Below are 21,003 nucleotides of genomic sequence, written 5' to 3' on the forward strand. Positions count from 1 at the left end.
AGGAAGGAGGACAAACACTGTACAAGCCATTTTAATCCAAGCGGCGAAGAACTGCATGATGTTCTCAGCTATCTGTAACAGAGCTGTATGAGGTAGTAAGTCTTCAATTATAACATACTTTGGCCATGAAACATATTAGTCAACAAAATAAAAGATGCTCATTGTGGCATACAGATATCATGGAATCCAGTGAAGAACAGTCAAGATGATCAAGTGCCAAGGTCAACAGAGCAGATTTTATATTATTTCACCTGCAACAAAGATTCAGTGCACCATATCAAGCCCTATCATTAACTGACAAATGCTCTAATTATTAGATGAGGGCAGAGCAATCAAGATTTAGCAGGAGGGTAGGGGGAGGTCTAAGCTGGGCAATTAGGAAAAGCAATCTTTGCTCCCTGAGGTGGATAGAGAGAGAGAGAGCGGTGAGTATTAGCACAGCGCATGTCTCTTTAAATGAAGGGAGAGAGAGCATGTGAAAGGGGGAGGGGGAGTTGGCTGCGTTGGAACAGTCCACCTCTAATGAGCAGATTTGAGAGACACCAGTGTAAGAGAGAGAGAGGGAGAGACATTCAAGCATATGGGGGAATAAGATGACGACGAAGAAAATGACCATAAGCGTCACATGAAAATCATTCCAACAACATGATTGAGTCAAGGAGGAACAGAAGAAGGTAAATCGGGGACAATGAATCTGGTTTTCCCACCTGCAAGCAAACCGGAGCACAGGATTTTTATACAGACCTGAAAAAACAGCTGAGAGGAAAGCAGAGACAACGACAAAACAGTGCCCAGATAAGGAATTAATCACATCAGTTTGTTTGCGATCAATCGGTGCGCTCTTCCTGTGCTAGCGAGAGCGTGCGTATATATGTATGCGATTGTGCATGGATAGAGACTGCATTGCTGCTAGCTGACAGAGACTAAAGCTTGCAGAATTCATCGCTCTTTTTTCTCTTACACTCTGTCTCCCTGTGTGGCATCAGCATGTCGGGTGGATTTGGTAGAACAGTTAGTGAGCTCCTGGCAGAAAGGATGCAATTGTAAATGCTACCTGCCTGCTTCATTCATCGGCCATCACTCTGAGGACTCACAGGTTTCTAGGTGGAGCCTGGTGGTCTCAACAACTGGGAGGGGAAGTGAAACAGCTCAAAGCCCCAGAGAGGGAGAGCGGGAGTGAGGGTAGGTGTGTTGGCACAGGGGCCCTCAGTGGAGGCAGGAACGAGGAGGGGGCCAGAATACCAGTACCGAGAGAATTGTCTCTGCGTTGCTAATGACAGAACAAGGCGCGCATGGCTGGCGTGGGCCCACTTTCATCACTAAGAAGAAACTGCAGGAAAGCAACTCATGAATAAAAAGCTCCACTCCTGGTGAAGGATGGTCTGAGAGGGCTCAAGCTGCTCCTGCCCAGTTTGACAGGAGAGGACTACTGCCCAGGGGGGCTCCTCAATTTTTCTTTCAACTTTTTGCATTTTTTAAAGCAATTAAAAGGAGCATATACGGGTCTTTTCCTTCCCCAGCTTTTCAACAACACCCTAGCCCCATTTCCAAGTCTGATTTTGTTTGGGTCTTTCTTCCTTTTCTTTTTCTTTTCTTTTTGAGATTTGGGATATTTGCCAAAACCTATTTCATGCATGTCCACTGGGGGCAGGTTCAACTTTGATGATGGGGGATCATACTGTGGAGGGTGGGAAGAGGGAAAGGCCCACGGCCATGGCATCTGCACAGGACCTAAGGGCCAAGGCGAGTACGCAGGCTCCTGGAGCCACGGTTTTGAGGTGGTGGGCATCTATACCTGGCCCAGTGGGAACACCTATCAGGGGACTTGGGCACAAGGTAAACGCCATGGCATTGGAGTTGAAAACAAGGGCAAGTGGGTTTATAAAGGTGAGTGGACACATGGATTTAAGGGACGCTACGGAGTGCGGGAAAGCACAGGAACCAGCGGCAAATATGAGGGTACATGGAACAATGGTCTACAGGATGGATATGGAACAGAGACATACTCTGACGGAGGTAAGAGTCTAATAAATAATTTTTTGTAAAGAGCTGTAGTAAAAAAAAAAGTCTTCCAACTGAATGACACCACAAAATACTGACATCGCTGCAATAAGACCCTTACACGGTTCACCTCAAACCAGAATTCTGTCATCATTTACCAACCCTCTTGTCATTACAAACACATATGACAATATTTATTCTGTGGAACACCCTGACGTTGGACCCCAATTTGCTCCAAAGTATTTATTTGTGTGCTCTACAGAAGAAATCAAGTCATACAAGTTTGGAATGACATGAAGGTAAGTAAATTTAAACTTCAATTTAATGGCTAACACAAATACACTCTTACAGGATGGAGAGATTTCTAGAATACCCTGTGATTTCCATTTTTGCACCATTCATCACTTTTGACTTAGAATTTATTTATTCTTCCTCTACCCCTTATCATTTGGACAAGCTATTTCCTCTGTCCTCCACAAGCTGCTGAGGAGATAAATTTGGATGCTCAAATTAAGGCCAATTGGACATCTAGAGAGGCAGAGAAAGACAGAGAGAGAGAGAGAGAATGGCAGATTCCAGTTCCCTCAAAAAAATCCTTGAACACCCTATTTGGGCTGTAACAAGGTTTCTGGAGTACTGTTCTGGAGAAAGTACAAACTAAGATTATCAAAGCAGAAGACAAGAACTCTCATTAAATAACTTGACTCTGGCAAGATGATGCGAAGGCCAAATAACTGACAAAAACCAATAGCCATGAAAGTAAATTTAGATGAGTTGGTATTTTTCTCATAACAAGCAAAACCACCACTGTAATAACTTGACACAACACCTGTACAATAGCCTATCTCGAACTGGCTTAGAGAAAAGTTTTTTTTCTGTCAGTGAAAGTTCATGAAGAATCCGTCCTGGAACATAAATGCATACTTGTCCAAAGTCACCTGAGCCGAACCCTCACCTCTGTACCTTCTTGTAATTTAAATGTCCCAGTTCATCACCCTTAGTGTCTTTGCTAATAATGGTGTGATATTAATGAATGACAGGAAGGTAACATTTCATTTCAAACCTGCAGAACAAAAATCACTTGGGTCCAGAAATATATTGGACCATTGTATGGACATAAAAACCATGTTAAAAATTTTTTTTTTGCATAATTTCAAAGAGATAGATTATGTATTATAGATTATAGATTATAGAATATATTATATCCATAAATACATTTGAATAGAATGAGTTCCACAAATAAATCTTAAGAGTTTCACAAACATGAAGTTAAATAAATAAATGTACACATTTTTAGGACACAAACACAACTTTGCCTGCCATACATTTGACTATTTTAAGTTAAATAAAGTGTCAATTCAGGTGAATGAGGCTTGTATTCATCAGCAGTGTACCCATTTTTGAAGCCACATAAACTCTCTCTCTCTCTCTCTCTCTCTCTCTCTGTTTCATTCTCTCAATCTCCCTGCATTATGGAAGTGTTTCCTGTGTGTCTTTTACAGCAAGTTGCTGTGGAAACGCACACAGACTATGGCAGCAGGTCAGCATGTCACTGGAGACTCGGTGCTCGCCACTCTGATTGGCTGCCTGACTCGCTAATGGTGTTTACTTACTTTGGTACTAATCTGGGCCACTTAATCACAACCACAGTAAGCATTAAGAGAAGACAGAGATTGACAAGAAAAAAAAAAGAAAATGAGCCAGAGAAGGGAGAAACGATACAGGAAGGGCCACAAAGAAGTTGCAGTGGCCTTATCAGCTCTCAGTGCTGTCGGAATACACTACAGCTGCAACACACTATTCACATTATTACCTGAATTCCCCCATCACACTTAAGAGAACAGGTTTGAAGAGGTCAGTTTAGTTTTTGTTGGCTTCTTCTGCAGAAGAAGAGACTCAAAGTAGGCAATATCATAAACACACCTTTGTTATAAATATAAACTGTCATTTCTAGACTTGCTGTGAATGCATCCTTTTATGTGATATTTCAAAACCATTAATGTTACATCATATACATTAATCTTTGATTCAATAACATGTTGCCATGTTTTACCCCTGAGTCAGCCCATTAGGGATTACTTGGTACTACAGAGAATGGAATTGTACACGATAGGGCAGATTTTCGCTTTTACGGCAGCTCTGATTTGAGTTTCTGATGTAACCCTAATGATTATTCAGAAGTCAGGGAGTAAAGTACTTAGATACATCAATGTGGAACTCTGCATTGCTTGAGGCCAGCAGTGTCATGATGTCCACTATGTGACTCATATATAGCAATTCGCAGCACTCTTGCATGACTAAAACTCAAATGCTGATCAGTTTGGCCTACGAAAAGTGGCATTCTACATTGCTCAAATGCAAATCGACATTCCTACATCTGGCTTAATAACAAAAAGAAAAAAATCTCAGTTATATGATTCAGATATATTCAGGATGATGTTATGGTGTTTATAGTCCTGAAATGGGGACTATTCCACTTCTCACAGACATCACCTATATAGCACTGAACAAAAAAAAGTCAAACTGAAATCCCTTTAAACGGATAACAGCCTGCTAGTCTATGTAGGCTTACAGGGAGATTTGGTTTTAAGTGTGGCTTTATTTGTATTGTGGGCCATTGTCGCAAATACCGTTTACCCATATAGATAACACATTGCCTGAATAAACAACACTTAGATGGTATTGTTTAACTAAGACTGGCAATGCAATAAAAGTATGTGGTTGCATCAGGGAAAAGTCACCTCTGGCTTGCCATGTGAAGCCCTTTATTTCCAAAGCAATGATGAATGATCAAAGGATGGTTTATCTTACAGTAGCTTACGGATATGAGATCATCTCTTTAGTCCATCTATGGATACAAACACCTGTTTTATTCTAAGAAGTACACTGTCCTGGATTTGCCGACAGATGTGCACTATGCGAGAGTCTGGCCCACAATCACACACATGGAACAATTACTCTGAGGTGCAATTGCTGAATTTGTGAAAAAGACGAGATTAATAATTCATGGAAGAGCCGACCAAACAAACATTTTCTGGCATGAATTCTAATTAGCATTGTATGTGAGATATTTAGGCCAAGTTAGCCACATGCCATCATTTCTTTAGACAGACGCATCCCTGAAAACGCATGAAAAGGCAATACATTCTCCATACATTGTTTAAGAAACGATTACAAATTCAAGAAGGCGCGTGATTAAATCTGTTCTGTGATGTTTCCGCATCTTTGATCTTTCTGCATTAACCGTTTCCATTCTGTGTGCCGCGTGCCATTGCACAATACATCTCATAGGCCTCCGGCAGAAGTGCAAATGAATTAGTTTTGACATGTGGGAGGCAGGACTAATAGAAAGCCAATACAGGACCACTAATCACATAACCATGTGACCCATGTGAGACACCCCATGCTCATACAAGGCTACTGCTTTCTGCATATACACTCTATACAATCAAATCAGCAAAGTAATGACAGACCCAAGGCAACATTTTTCTTTTTGTTACTGCATTTTCACAGCTGTGCGGAGGAACATCAATTAGATCAATTAGAACATGTCCTTAGAGAGCAGTCGTTCTCTATATTGCATATTCACACTTGGTTTGTTCGAAGAGTTGTTAAATTCACAAAGCAAGTGATCTGACATCTACTTCATGGAAAGGATAGATGTTACCCAGCAAACAAACAAACACAAGTTTTGCCATTTGTTCAAAAATACTGAATGTAGGGATGAAATACCAAACAGTTTGGTCAGACATGCCGATTTTAACATCAACGATGTTTTATTTTCTTGTTAGTTGTAGTTTATTATTTTTTCTTAATTCCTGCTGTTTGTTATATAATCATCATTACAATATTGAATTTGAATATATATATATATATATATATATATATATATATATATATATATATATTACATATATATGAAACACTTATATGGTTTTAGCGACATTAACAAACAACTTATGTCCACTACAGTGAACAAAAATGAATTGCTAAGTCTCTGGAGGATTTAAAACCCAACTGAAACAGGCGGGCTATACACCCACTCTTATCTTCAGAACCACGGAGAGCGCCAGCAGCGCGCCAGTGTCGTGACTGTTCTCCCTCTATCTCTTTCTCCCTGAGAGGAGCTTTCCCACGATATCATAGTAATACAAGAGAAGAGTTTCTAAAGATTATCTAACATTTTTTCATAAGGCCTGCCTGTCATGCTGTTTACTTATAACACCTCTTTAACTGCTTCTTTTAATGAGAAGTTCCTATGGCTACCTGCAGAATTATCAAAGGACTTACGGATTGCGTATGCTTTTACCACAAGAGATCTCACTTTCATTCCCCTGGCTGACCTCACTGGGAAAACATACATGAGGGACACTCCAACAATTAGTTTTGACTGATAATAACCTATTTTCTTAATGTCAAAGCTGGGATGGAGTTTCTTTAGTGTGAAGTATAAAGATGCATTTTGGTAACATGTCCTCTTTTTAACGCAATCCATGATTGTTGGTTTTTATCCTGACTGTTCCTGTTTCATAAAATGTTATGTCAGTTGTAGTTCAGTTAAAGAGAAAATAATTTTTTTTTTACCAACAGTGTTTTGTTTAGCACTTCTACAGATGAAACATAATAGATATTTACATATAAACAAGAGAAAACAATATCTGTATTAACACAAATTATCCTATCCAAAAGTTTACATATCACTGGTTCTCTATACCCAGTGTTGCATCCATGTGTGTCTCTGGTTTGTCCCGAACAGTGAAGCTGTCCACATATCTTGACAAAAATCCTTTAAGTACTACAAGTTTTCAAGCATGCTTTGAATGTTTCCAATGGCTAAATGATGTTGTGATCCATATTTGCAACTTTGCCATTAAAGTCAGAAATAAAAGTTATTGATGCTTGAAGAATTAACACAACACATTATTAAACACATCTTTAGCATGATAATTGCACTAAATTAATGAATTATTATTCTGTCTATATAATCTGTTATGCAACTACCATACTTCAGGGCCGTAAAAATGCTAACTATTTTAACATCTATGTAAAATATGAGCTTAACTGTAAGAAATGAATACCAACAAACAATCTGTAGCCTACTTAATGTTTCATTATTTTGAGACGTTGCTTGTGAACACTGCAATATACCTTTGCAATTAGTTAAATTTACATTACAGTGTCCATAAATATAATCTAATGTAAAGTGTCACCAAACCTGTACTCTTCCTGCACATCTGGTTAACAAACAGTGAAGATCATATTTTGGTTTCAGCTGCTGTGAATTGGGACCCTGCCCGAGGCCTTCAGGGATCACATAGCAATTCAAAGGCTAATCAAGGACAAGTTCCCACACCACATACCTCAAACTAGAAGACAATGTACAAAACTATTTCAGCCGGTAGGCAGATCTTTGTCCTCAGACCGCCAGACCTCGAGTCGGATGCTTAGTTTTGTGTCTCTGCTAATACTGTGCCCATCAATCAGAGCACTAGAGACGTCAGCAGTTTTACATCACTGTCAGACAGCTTTTATTCTGGAAGGCCTGCCAATGCATCATAATCAAAAATTCTCTCTTGTCTGTAATCCATTGAACTATCTATTAGATTTGCTTTTGTTTTAAGGAAATTAATGTTACTGACTATCCACAAAAATCGTTTGCTAGGCAATAAGTAGTAGAGATTTCTAATTGTGTGCAATGAGAAGAGGAAATAGATTATTTTATTTGTAGATTTTTAGTTTTCTGGAATGTTAAAATCTGAAGCAAGCAGAAGTGCCCAGTAGATAATGAATGGAAGATAGCGTGTGTGTTTTAGCGAAAGAACTACACTGTGAATATTTGGGAGGTGTGAACTGACGCCTCCTCTCTTTCTATGTGTCAGTGTGTGTGGGAATTTTTCAAGCTTATCTCATCAGTTTAGGCCTGTGTTTGAACTACATATTACACAGCAAGCAATATGAAGCAAGCATCAGCCAGATGTTGGCCAACTGTCGGCCACTATATTTATTATAAATTTGCCAAAGCATAAAACGGTTACCTCAAGAGTATGCTGGGTTTACTGACTTTTTGTTGTTTTCTGATGGATGGATGGAAGGATTGGTGGATAGAATGATCGACAGATAGAGCGAGAGATGATAAAAAGAATGATAAACATATAGAACAATAGATAGATAGATGGATAGATAGATAGAGGAATACTGGACTGGTAAAGAGGAAAGCTCTGTGGCAGGGCTGCTTGTAAGCCAGGAAAGTACATATTGAAGTGGGGGGCTGGGAAAATCCGCCAAGCACAGCTCCAGCCTCATTGAGCCATCCAGCAGCCCTCGCTGGTGTGCTAACCCACAGAGATCAATAAAGGCAGAGGGAAAGGGGGCGTTCATATAGCTGAATGTGTATGCATGTAGCTAACAGGATGAGAAAGTAGATAATGTAAAGACAAAAGGGATGGGAGAAAACAAAAGAGGGCGAGAATGAATAAGAGGTGGGAGAGATGGTGAGATAACGGAAGTAGCACAGTGAGTTGTGTGTGTGTGTGTGTGTGTGTGTGGCTGCCACAGTAATAGTGCCAGCATGTTCTAGAATGTTGGCCAGGATGAATCATCAGCATGTAGGGATAGTGGTTACATCAGAGGGGATCTCACAGAGTGCCAAAAAGTACTGGACAGATCAGGTGGATGGTGAATATATACCTTCCGTTCAAAAAAAAAAAAAAATCCATGCTAGGTGAGCAAAAACTCTAAAAGCGATAGTTCACTATTTACTCGCCCTCGCGTTGTTCTAAAATTGCATGATTTTGTTGATTCTGTGGAACAAAAAAATAAAAACATTTAAATAACCTGAACCTAACCTAACTTCTTGTAAAATTCTCTTGCATTATATAGCCAAGATATTCTTAAAAAATATTTTGTGATTCATTGAAGAAATAATATCAATCAGGTTTAAGGGTACGTAAACTGACAGAATTAAAATGTTTTGGTGAACTGTCCTTTCAAGAGAGTGTTATCCCTCATTTCAGCACCATGGAGAGAGATGTTCTGTAACTGGATTCAGTTGTAAGTGTGATAAGAGAACACCTAAAGAGAGACAAAACAAGATTTGTGGAGTACAGAGCTCAGTCTGGAAAAATAAAAATGTTTTATCTAGTTTGCTTTTCATGCTTGCTGATATTGCTAGCTTACCTTACAGTGACATGGGGACAAATTACAAACCATTTATTTTAGAAACAGTAATGAGTGGAACTGTAATTTTAAAGCATTCATGTAATGCAATGAACAAATATATATATATATATATATATATATATATATATATATATATATATATATATATATATATATTAATTAACTGACTAAAAAGGGGTAGTTCACCCAAAAATTAAAATTACCCCACAATTTAATCACCCTCAAGGCATCCTAATTATATATATATATCTTCTTTCAGACAAATCCAATTGGAGTTATATTAAACAATGTCCTGGCTCTTCCAAGCTTTATAAGGGCAGTGAATTGATGTTATTTTTCAATATTCCAAAAGAATTCCAGTTTATCCATCATAAAAAACTGTCCCACATGACTCTGGGGGGATAATAAAGGCCTCCTGAAGCGAATTTATGTGTTTTTGTAAGACGAATATCCATATTTAAAACTTTATAAACAGTAATATCTAGTTTCCACTGTCGATCATGCTTTTTCTCAAATGCCACACCAATATAAAGTTATAAAAGATATTAGTTTGAGGGCTTTTCTCAGCAGATATCTATATGTCATTAGTTGTGATTAATTAAGCATCAGTCCTCTAATGACAAAACAACTGTAGGGATTTAAATGCTATTTCCTCTATCAATGTCAATGTGATTTTTAGATTAAAGCCCATCAGCACTGTTTTTATCACCTGCAAGAACCTTAGTGTTATTGGTTACCCATGTCCCTTAATGAAAGTTCCAAGATGGTGATTCATCAAGACTCCCGACAGAAAGATCAGGCCGCCAGCACCACGAAGGAAATTTTACAGAATGCAACATTCCATTATTTTGTTGCCATACTCACCAATAAATAACATGGCTGGCAGCTCAATTGATGAAAATTGTGATACCTCGTGGACATTAAGATCGATAAGATGAAGACTTGGTCCCTTGAGGCTCCATCACAATAAGCAAAGTAATTGAGCCAGGTCTGGAGATCATGGCTGCCAAAAACACTCTTCCACTGTTGCCATTATGGCACTTCCTGTGCTTTCCATTGATGAGGTTGGTCATGCTGATGATGCTACAAGTAATCACAGCTTTAACAATGGTGCATCTCAGGGGTATCATGAGCCTGTGGCATTGCAAGAAAATTAATTCTTTATATAAGTACAGCATTTACAATCCACATGCTCAAAATATGATTTTTAATCTCAGTCTAACTGTTTAGGTGATAAACAATACTTAACGATTCTATTTTAGGTGATATGCGCTGCATATTTCAACGTAGTTTGCTATAGTGAACTATGAGGCAGGTTTTCCACATTATTTTTATGCACTGCCCCACTACATTTCATTCTTTTTTTCATTAAGCTGTTACTTGCTCTCATTGTATGGCACAAAAGCAATGAGAGAAGCATTTTATTGAGCTCACGAGGATTATTACTGTTTGTGCCTGGAGTATCATGCACTACAAACCTCTCCCAACTGTACAGAGTTACTCAAAAGGCACAAACATATTACAGAGACGTGTATTGCAGTATGATCTCCCTAGTGGTTTAGTTTATAGTATCAAGGCAGGTAAAAGGGCAATTAACCTTTCAAAATACTAAGTGCCTGCAGCTAAATTGTCGTCTTCACTGTCCTCTGGTTTTCAATCACATTCGAAAGTTTAAAATGACCAAGACTCAAAGCACCTGTTTTTCAGCACACATAAGGTCACCGAAAGGTTTCACAGATATTTTCAGCCTAACTTTGCCACAAATGGAGTATAGATCCATTCAGGTCTACTAAATCTTCCATTGCCATCAGTTATTTGAGTTAAGATCAAAATAGATCAAATAACATGATACATATGTCCAAATGTGAAACCCAGGGTTCAACAGGGTTGAATGATTGAGTTTGATGAAAGTGTGACAGTATTGTTGCATTTGACTGTTTTCCTAGTCTCTGAAACCATTTGAAAAGACTGTTATCTTGGTCCAAAATTCATGCTTGTTACCACTGATGCTAAAAGGCAGCTTTTTAAGTCAGTTTTCCTTAAACAATGATTTTCCAAGCATAGTTACAGGAAGACTATCAAAGCTGAAAACATGAGGCAACTCTCCAAACTGGAGAAACCTTAAGGCAGCAGACTCAGCAGGGGAACCCTGGGTTTCACATCTGCTGCAGTTCTGTAGAATCCTGCAACAGTCAGATTGTTTGTTGATTCGTAGTGTACATGTCTAAAGTTGTCTCTTATCTCCTGTTCTTTCACTCAGGTACATTCCAGGGCCAATGGGTGGGCGGCATGCGGCATGGATACGGTGTACGACAAAGCGTTCCATACGGCATGGCAGCCATCATTCGTTCACCTTTGCGTACCTCCATAAACTCTCTACGCTCTGAGCACAGCAATGGCACAGCTCTGCTGACTGGCGACCGGGCGCCTGTGGCTGGCATGGGGGGTGGTGGTGTCCTAGCAGCGGGGAGTCCAGCCGTGTCCCGTGGAGGCTTCGTTCTGACGGCCCACAGTGAGGCAGAGCTATTGAAAAACAAAAAGAAGGGCTTGTTCCGCCGCTCACTCCTGAGTGGTCTCAAGCTGCGAAAATCTGAGTCCAAGAGCTCATTAGCCAGCCAGCGGAGCAAGCAGAGTTCCTTCCGCAGTGAGGCCGGAATGAGTACGGTCAGCTCCGCTGCATCCGACATCAACTCAACCATTAGCTTAGGCGAAGGGGAGGGTGAGCTCGCGGTAGGCGAGGATGATGTAGACGCCACTACAACAGAGAGTTATGCAGGCGAATGGAAGAATGACAAGAGGACAGGCTGCGGGGTAAGCCGGCGTTCGGACGGACTGCACTACCAGGGTGAGTGGTTGGGCAACAAGAGGCATGGCTACGGATGCACAACCTTTTCTGATGGCACCAAAGAGGAGGGCAAATACAAACAGAATGTTCTTGTCAGTGGCAAACGGAAGAACCTCATCCCACTACGTGCCAGCAAGATCCGCGAGAAAGTGGACAGGGCGGTCGAGGCGGCAGATAAGGCCGCTGACATAGCGAAGCAGAAGGCAGAAATCGCACTCTCAAGGTAAGACACAGGGGTCTTGCTTCGATAACATATCTTTGCTAGCTGCTTGTTGACATCGAAAAGCCCTCTAACCTAATGCTAACATACTTTCCCAAAAGCAAACCAAGGTGGTTTCCTAATTTTAGATGAAAATAATGCATTAATTATTTTACTAGACTGGCTTCTGTTTTTTAATTGGTTGAAAGACCCACTTGACAAGCTCAATGTTTGTGCAGTCAAATACTAATGTACTCTTAAGAGTTGACAAAATTAGCTTTAAGTACACATGCATGTTTCAAAGGGACCAAAAATGTTCATGACTAGGGTACTCACTTACATTTCTGTCCAATTAGATCTCTAGAATAATTATACCTTCCCATCTGCAATCGACTAGCAAGTATTTGGGCTCATAGCCATGACATAACTAAATTATAAGCATTGACATATTTCCTATTGAAACAAAGTTTAGACAGCACACTTAGTGTCTGTGCTATTTCTCTCCACAAGTTATGACTGATAAAATTGTATTGGTGCTCATTTAAAAGTATTATTGTTTGCTGTCTACTACAGAGCCCACACGTGATATGCAGGAAAAAAGTTAATTTACTAATTTGTTCCCTTGTTTTAAGTAATTCATTTGCACAAAATAATAATTAGTTCTACTTCTTGTCCGCATTCTCATAAACCTGTTGCTGCTATGTTATGTTATGGACAGAGACACTTTAATTGAGTTTTATTTTGAGTTGGGAATGAGTTATAGAGATGTTCTCAAAAGCCTTGCAGGGTTGTATGGAATATTTTTAAGTGAGAGGAATCTACATCAATTTATGAGAATGTGGACAGGAAGTAGAACAAATTATTTAGTGTTTACTAAAACAATACAATTGCCTTAAAACAAGGGAACAAATTATTATATTGAGTGCATGATTTACTTAAAACTAGAGAACAAATTACATCTGATGAGCATTACAGATGAGCAAACACTCTAAAAAATATATCTTGCAGATTTAAATGCAGACATCATATAGATGTCTCAATGTAGTATGTGAGCTAACAGGGTACTATAAATGTGCATTGTAAAAATTAATATACTTTATGTGCTAAAAGCTTTGCCAATTTTTAGGAGTATGCAGGCACATAGATGGCTTCTTAGCACGCACACTCAAACATCTGCTTAGACTACACAAGTGCTCACTGACATTAGTGTATCATTCTACAAAATGTATCCGTTCAATGCTTTGCACTGCATCCAAGCGCAGGGCCATATTTCTAGCGGTTACTTGGGACCTGTTAAATGGGCCTTGCTGGTGCCACTCTGTGGTGTGGTTGCTATGGAAACATGAATGATTTGTGTCGGTGTCAGAATGTAGAGAGAATACATAAGTCCGCACTCACTTAATGAGAGTCACGTAGATTCTGGGAGCATCAGCAAGTTGACTGATGTCTGTATTGATGCAGAGCAACAGTGGTACAATCAATAACATGCACATGTGGAATGCCATAGTCATAAATCGGCTGACACTGTTACTGCATGTCCGTGTGTGTGTGTGTGTATGTGTGTGTGTGTGTGTGTGTGTGTGTGTGTGTGTCTGTCTATTAACTGAATACATTTTGGTTGAATATTGAATGCTAATTGAAAAATGTAAGCATGTCTTCTGCATTCAGCATTTTTTCACATAATTTGTCATCTAAGGTAGCAACACAGCTGCATTAATACGTTTCAAATGCTCTTTCATTGACATTAAACTAGAAATGTGTTCTTATGAATTGACATTAAATGGGGAGGGAAAAAACTGATTAAAAAAATGCAATTAAATTTAAATAATTAATTATTTTAAGATTTGGCAGCCTTAATGTTAAAAGAATAGCTCATCCAAAACAGTTGTTGTTGTTATTAACTAGAACTAAAATTAATGAAAATAGGTTTTGTTGATCCAATTAGTGCTGAAATAAATATTTTATATAAAACGTAAATGTAAAAAAAAACTTGTTTCTTGATGATGTACTAAAATTTCTAAAACTAAGTAGCCTATGTAACAAAATAAAATAAAGCTGCATATTTAAATAAATTAAATATTAAATATTCAAATATTAAACCTCTTAATGAATCAGTTGATCTGTTACAATTCAGACTAATTCAGTTCAAGTTCAACTGACTGAATAGAAGCCAATTTAACAGTTTAATAGTTTACAATTCAGTTTCTGTCTGTTTCTCATATAATGCTATTAAATTACTTCAGAAGAGTTTAAATTGAACTCATAGGTCATACGGACCACATTTTAATACATTTATGGTGATTTTGTGTTCCCCCATTCATTGTAATTGCATGGAAAACAGCAACTAGCATAGTCTTCAAAATATCTCCTTTTGTATTTCACAGATATACAGGATATACAGGTTTGGAACGACATAAGTACAAGTAAATGTTGAGAGAATATCTCATTTTTGGGTAAACTATCCCTTTAAGTCTCAGGTTTATATATATGTGATCTGTACATATGTTAAGGATATGAGTGTGTAAGCACATATGTTAGTTTATTTGCTTGCGGCTGCATGTGCTTGCATACCTGTGCATGCTCACATATAAGCGTGGATAGGTATGCATGTGCTATATTAAGAGCGTCACTCACCCCACAAATCCCACTGACCTCATTATATTCTCAGCAATGCTATCACTACAGCTTAGCACTGGCCCTGCCAACACACAGAGCAGACGCATACACACAGCGCTCCACAGCAACCAATGAGATACAGCTGAAGTAGAAATGTTAAATAAACCATTATAAAGTGGTTAATGCATTTTCTTTTTTGTCAGGTTCTAAGAGTATGTATTATTACATACAAAAATATTAATATTAAAATCAAAGATGCATGTTACTTAAGTATTATTTATACACTATTGTAATTGTAGTAATTATTCATATTTTAAATTAGATTAAATATTAATATAAAATTAAATTAATTTGTATATTTTTGGTTTTCTTTTTAATCTGAGTTGAAACAATTTTGTTATATGCTTTCATTATTTATGGATTTATATATTTCTCCTGTGGCTCAAGTGGTAGAGCATTACGTTAACAGTGCAAGGTTGTGGGTTTGATTACCAGGGATGGGAACACACGTTAGGTAAAAAAAAAAGTTTTTTGACGATTTTTAATTGTTTTAGTCTATAATAACAATACTGACATGAACTCAAAATTGACCCCGGTACTTTTCTTCCTAATGCAAGTTCCTGAAAATGAATTATTGGTTCATATTATTCAGAGAGAGAGAGAAAAAATTGGTTGAAAATATTTGCTATATAATATTAATATGAAATTTTATATTAACTATTAGCCAAAATATCTATTTAGCTAACCAATAACCAAATAGCTAAACAATGAGATGGTGTTGGCTACTACAGTATACGTACACTGATGCCCAAACACCGGAAGCAACCATGAGTCATCTGCAAATTAAAGCTTTGTTCTGGTGGTCACGGGGCAGATTATTTGGGTCATCCATAGTGATTAGTGCTTTGTTGTCACAAGATGGCCATCTCTGGACTCTGTTAGGAATTTATAATAGTATTATTTACCACAAAGGTGACCAGCCCTTTTTTTCAGAGGCCCTGCTTCTAATATTTAATCTGTTAAATTTCCCTTAACTTAATTTGCAATACATCCAATCACCTCTGAATAGCAACATTTATGAAGGTTTTCAAATTGTCAGAGCATCAACAAAAAACATCACTGACTGTAAGCCGTTGTGGATGTGTGAATCTGAGCCCAAAAAAGAACAGAGGGCGTTCAGATCATTTAGTAAAGGCACCAGAGAAGGAGAATGTGAATGAGAGGCAGGGCTCTTAAGAAAAAAACTGTGTATGAAAGAGAGTGAAAGAACCGATGGGAAGTGCCTGCACGTGTTTTAGTGTTGAGAGGCAGGAGGGAAGAAAAACGAGAGTGAGAATCTGTGTTAGCCTCAGGGAAAGATGAGAGCGTTTACACGTGGATGAGTGTTAAATGAATGTGTTAAAGGGGAAGTTCACAAAACTGAAAATTCATTTGATCCAAAATGTTGGACAAAACCCATTTGATTGACTTTTTTTCCTTAGTGGATCACAAAAAGTAAATATTTGGGGTGGAAAAAACATGGCTACTTTTCTTACAGATATATTGAAAGTGAATGGGGCTTGAAGATGAGTTTAAAAAAGCTATACAATGGAGAGAAAAATTAATAATTACCTCATTTTCATTCAAACTTTCTGCTTTTTCATATTTTATTGAAATCAAAATTAAGTGAATATTATAATTTAAAATATAACTTGGCCCAATGATGCATTAAAAAGAAACCTAATTCAAATACATGCTACAGATCAATAATTTAGGGTTGGTATTTTTAATATTTTGTTTGCTATTTACTATATTTTAAAACTAATTTTGATGCAAAGCTGAATTTTCAGCAGCCAATTATTATAGTCTTCAGTGTCACGTGAATCTTCATTATATACTGATTTGCAGCTTGAGAAACATTTTTGCTATTACCAGAATAATTTTTTCCGCTGCTTAATATTTTTGTGTAAACCATTTTTTCAAGATTCCCCTATAGATAGAAAGTTAAAAATAACAGCATTTATTTATAGCATCCTTGCTATAAAAAAAAATTAATAAATAAAACCTTTGACCATCAATTATCTGAAAACAAAACTGCAGTTTTGCGTTTTAAGTAAATGCACTTGTTTTAAGAGATATTTTTAAGAGATATTTTATTTGGAAAAGAGCAGCCATGATATTCTGCATTAAAATGAAAGTCATTCAGGTTTGGAACGATAAAAGGGTGAATAGATGACATCATTTTAATTTGTGGCTGAACTGTGCCTTTAATTGTTTTGAGTTAGAGAGACTTGCTGTCAAACAATGTGTAGTCTCTGTTTCCATCAAAAAGTGTTTAGAAACATTGCTACCGTTCAGCAGTATATAAATAGAACAGCAGCCAGCACAGCTCCACTCAGTCTCACAGCACCTATGGATCAGTCTCCGTGTGTGTGTGTGTGTGTGTGTGTGTATGTCTGACAGTATACACACAGTTTAGAGACCCTCTATTAGTGAATGGACGGTTTCTCACATCCAGCCCTCACTCTCTGACTGTCCTCTCAACACCTCCAGAAGCATCCCACAATCCTCCTCTTATTCTCCTCTGTTATCTAATTGTTTGTCCTTTTTATACCCCACGCCATCTTATTCTCTCCCTCACTTTCTCTCCTCTGCCGTTGCCAGGACAACCGGCAAGGCAAGGGGTGAATGCAATCCTAAGATCTCTCTATCCAACCTACCTTGCTGTTGCTCACCGTCTCTCACACACACACACACACACTCGAAATGCTCTCGCACCCACATGTTCTGACCACACCACATGCTATGGCCCCATTTGAACCCTCACATGTTAAAGCACTCATATACACGCACACTTTCTCGCACACACATGCACTTGGTTTGGCTGGCTGATTGAAGACAGCCTAGAGCAGAAAAAAAAGGGTGCAATCGATGAGAATTGACATGCAATACTGCACCAAGACAGCCACTGCACAAACAAGCAGAGAGAACCAAACCAGGGGGAAAAGTTCAGTGAGAAAGGGAGAGCATCCTCATACCTGGGATTCATGTGGTCCGTTTATATGAATAATCTGCCTGGAAGTCGTCTGGAACATCACACGTTCATTAAAACTGAAAATAAGTGCAATAAGTTATTTCATGTTTTTGTTTAATTTTAACATTTATTCAATAATATTTGAACAATTTTATTAATTGTTTAATAATATTTGTGTTAATACGTTTTCATGAATACAATTTGAATTAAACTACAAAATCAACTACTATAAATAAGCTATTTCAAACTAAACAAAATTAAATTATTGTTTTACACTTCAATATTTATTCAATAAAATGAAATGTAATATGTAATAATTAAACTTTAATTATTAAGTTTATATTTTTATAAATATTCAATGTAATAATATTTAAACAGCTGTATAAGTTGTTTAATATCTATAATAAACTAACTGAAATGTACTATTCATTACTATTTATAAACATCAACTACTGATAAACTATTTCAAACTAAATACAATTAAATTAATAATACTTAAATAGTAATGTATAAAATTTAATTTAAACAATTGTATTTATTGTTAAATAATATTAATATTAATTAAATAATACAAGTCTAAATAATTGACAAACGACTACCAACACACTTCATTTAAAACTAAATAAAATTCAATTATTTATAATATTATCTTGGCAATTTGTCCAAATCAACTCAATTCCAGTAATATTTTTCTTATCTCGTGCAGTTTTTCCACTTAATCAATTTATCTTGTTTTCTATTTACTGGATACACAATCCAGCACCCCTGCCAGCATGATGCTGTGCGTCATCACGCAAAGTCAAAGTGTCAATCGCACACAGGTAAAACAGATGGGTGCGATGAATGGGAATCACACATTAAAAGGCAAGGTTGTAAACACTAACTCTCTTTTATTGTCTCAAACACAGACCACATTGATTTGCTCAGTGAATTATCAAGCAGTCGGAGCAAGCACTGTTGCCTGTTCTTATAGGTCCAGATGGGAAACAATGAACAAGACATGCGTTTTGTAGACGATAATTGTAAAATGTTTGGGGTTTTGCTTATTCATTCAGAATATGTTTAGCCTAAATCTTACTGTTTTGCAACTACTTATGTTTACATTCAAACATGGTTATTTAAACTGCAGTACAGTTGGTTTATAGATCATGGAGTCTTGGCAAGTTTACGGAGTTAAAACAAGTGAGAATTACAGTGTCACAAAGGCATGACTCTATAGAATCCCGAGAGCATCTCTAAGTGTGAGGATGTGTGACTGCGGTGTAATTGTTTGCCTTCAGCCTGTGTTTATCGTCAACCCTTGGATAATCAGAGCGTCAAGATCTTTGTAGGCACTGAAGCGTGTGGCTTATAAATTTAATGACTGGAATGTTCATTGGCTAAACCATATGCTGTGTGTGTTTTGCTGTGGTCGGCTTCATAGAACAAGGTTTTCCCAATTAAAACTGAACAACCAAATCACCATTCATAAAACTTAATAATACTGCCCTATATTAAAATATACTTTTTGGTTTAGGATGACTGAAATCTCAGCATAAAACGTTATGTAATGTGACACAGATGGACCTATTCCACATCAATAACAAAAAAAGTATGGTCAAACTTAGAATAGATCAGAAACTGATTAGTTAAAAAACATTTTGGTTACACTGGTGACTCACAAATTGCACACTTCACCTTAAGCACATGCCTACAAACCCTATCCTTTTCTAACTCTGTTTTTTCTCACCACATCTCACCGTCTTTGTCCCGGACCACTTCATCCACAGGACAGTTCACGCCAGAGGGAAAGCTGATTCTGCGATGACAGCAGCACAGAAGGCCCAGGAAGAGTGCAGGCTGGCCCGGATCACCGCCAAAGAGTTCTCCCCCTCTTTTCAGCACCGAGGAAACAGTGAGTGCAACCCCCAGAGTATGGAGACTAAAAATAACAGGGACTTCAGACTTTTGACAGAGTGACTAAGCTTTCCAGTTAGCTGGGAATGCTAAATATTCCAATAAGTTAACTTTGAAAAGACTCTGCCACTGTGATTTGAAAGGTGTTCATATTTTTCACCAGTTCTCAAAAAAGAAGAGCAGGATTTGGCACTGATCATTTTATGCTAGCACTATCACTCAGAGCTAGATTTATATGAGTGTTTTAGAAATAGCTCAGAAGAAGAATGGCAGAGTGTCGGTGAAAGCGGCTGTGTGTGTGAGTGTAGGGGCCGGATGGGTTCAGGACTGTAGGGGCCGATGCCCCCACTGTGCCATGCGGGGGGAATGAGTGATAGAAGAGGCAATAAGAAGATGAGGGGAGCTCAGCACTGACCTTTCCGACAAGCCCACGCAAAGCTAGCCGACATACACATTGCAATTTATGTATGCACACACAATACCCACACATACATATTCACACTACCCACATAAATAAACACACATACAATATACGCAGTATAATCTATACACACTCAAATTGCATCCCATTACAAAACATCCCTTTACAGGAGGGCTATAAGCATTCATGCTGTGCTGTATCAGTGTATGTGACTTCCTGGAAGGGAGTAATGTCAAAGTTATGTGTTATGTGATAACCTTAGAAATGTTAGAACATACTTGGTTGAGATGTGCTGACTTGCAACAGATATGTAAATAATGTTTAGAGTTGAAGTACAAACCTTTATGAGGTTAAGTTGAAAGTGTACTTACGAGTGCATAGGGATGTGAACAGACTTGAAAATCTTCCGGTCTCATTAGCAGAGCTGATTAGAGCAGCCATGGTGCTGACTCTGGAAAGCTTTGATACACTGTATCAAGCTTACCAAGAATGGCCGTTGTGCTTCAAGGTATCAAGGGTTGTACGGGAAAACTTCACCTAAAAATTTCAATTCTTTTATGATTAACTCACTCATTTGTTGTTTCAAAACCACTAACCAAATATGTTTTTCTGTGGAACACCAAGAGAATTTCTGAAGAATCTTCTTGAAGCTCATTCCAATATATAGCTACAGTTTGTATAGGGACCAAAACTCCAAAAAAAGACCAAAACAACATTAGGGATGCACCAATATTAAAATACTGGCAAATATCATAAGATAATCATTAGCTACCAATCATAATCTGCATATTTGAACTCAGCTGCCATGTTTGGTTTAAAGCCAAAGGATAATC

General features: G+C 37.9%; 1 protein-coding gene across 1 annotated transcript in view; it reads left to right on the forward strand.

Annotated features, from left to right (window-relative positions):
- The window catches only part of LOC127947464 (junctophilin-3-like), a 27,593-nt gene continuing 6,590 nt past the window's right edge, over positions 1–21,003 (forward strand). Inside the window, exons 1-3 of the mRNA XM_052544603.1 lie at positions 1–2,016; positions 11,441–12,248; positions 19,623–19,747. Coding sequence (XP_052400563.1) covers positions 1,635–2,016; positions 11,441–12,248; positions 19,623–19,747 — 1,315 coding nt within the window. The 5' untranslated portion in view covers positions 1–1,634. The remainder of the gene's footprint in view (positions 2,017–11,440; positions 12,249–19,622; positions 19,748–21,003) is intronic.

This window comes from Carassius gibelio, chromosome A25 (genome assembly GCF_023724105.1).
Source record: "Carassius gibelio isolate Cgi1373 ecotype wild population from Czech Republic chromosome A25, carGib1.2-hapl.c, whole genome shotgun sequence".
Taxonomy (NCBI): Eukaryota; Metazoa; Chordata; class Actinopteri; order Cypriniformes; family Cyprinidae; genus Carassius; species Carassius gibelio.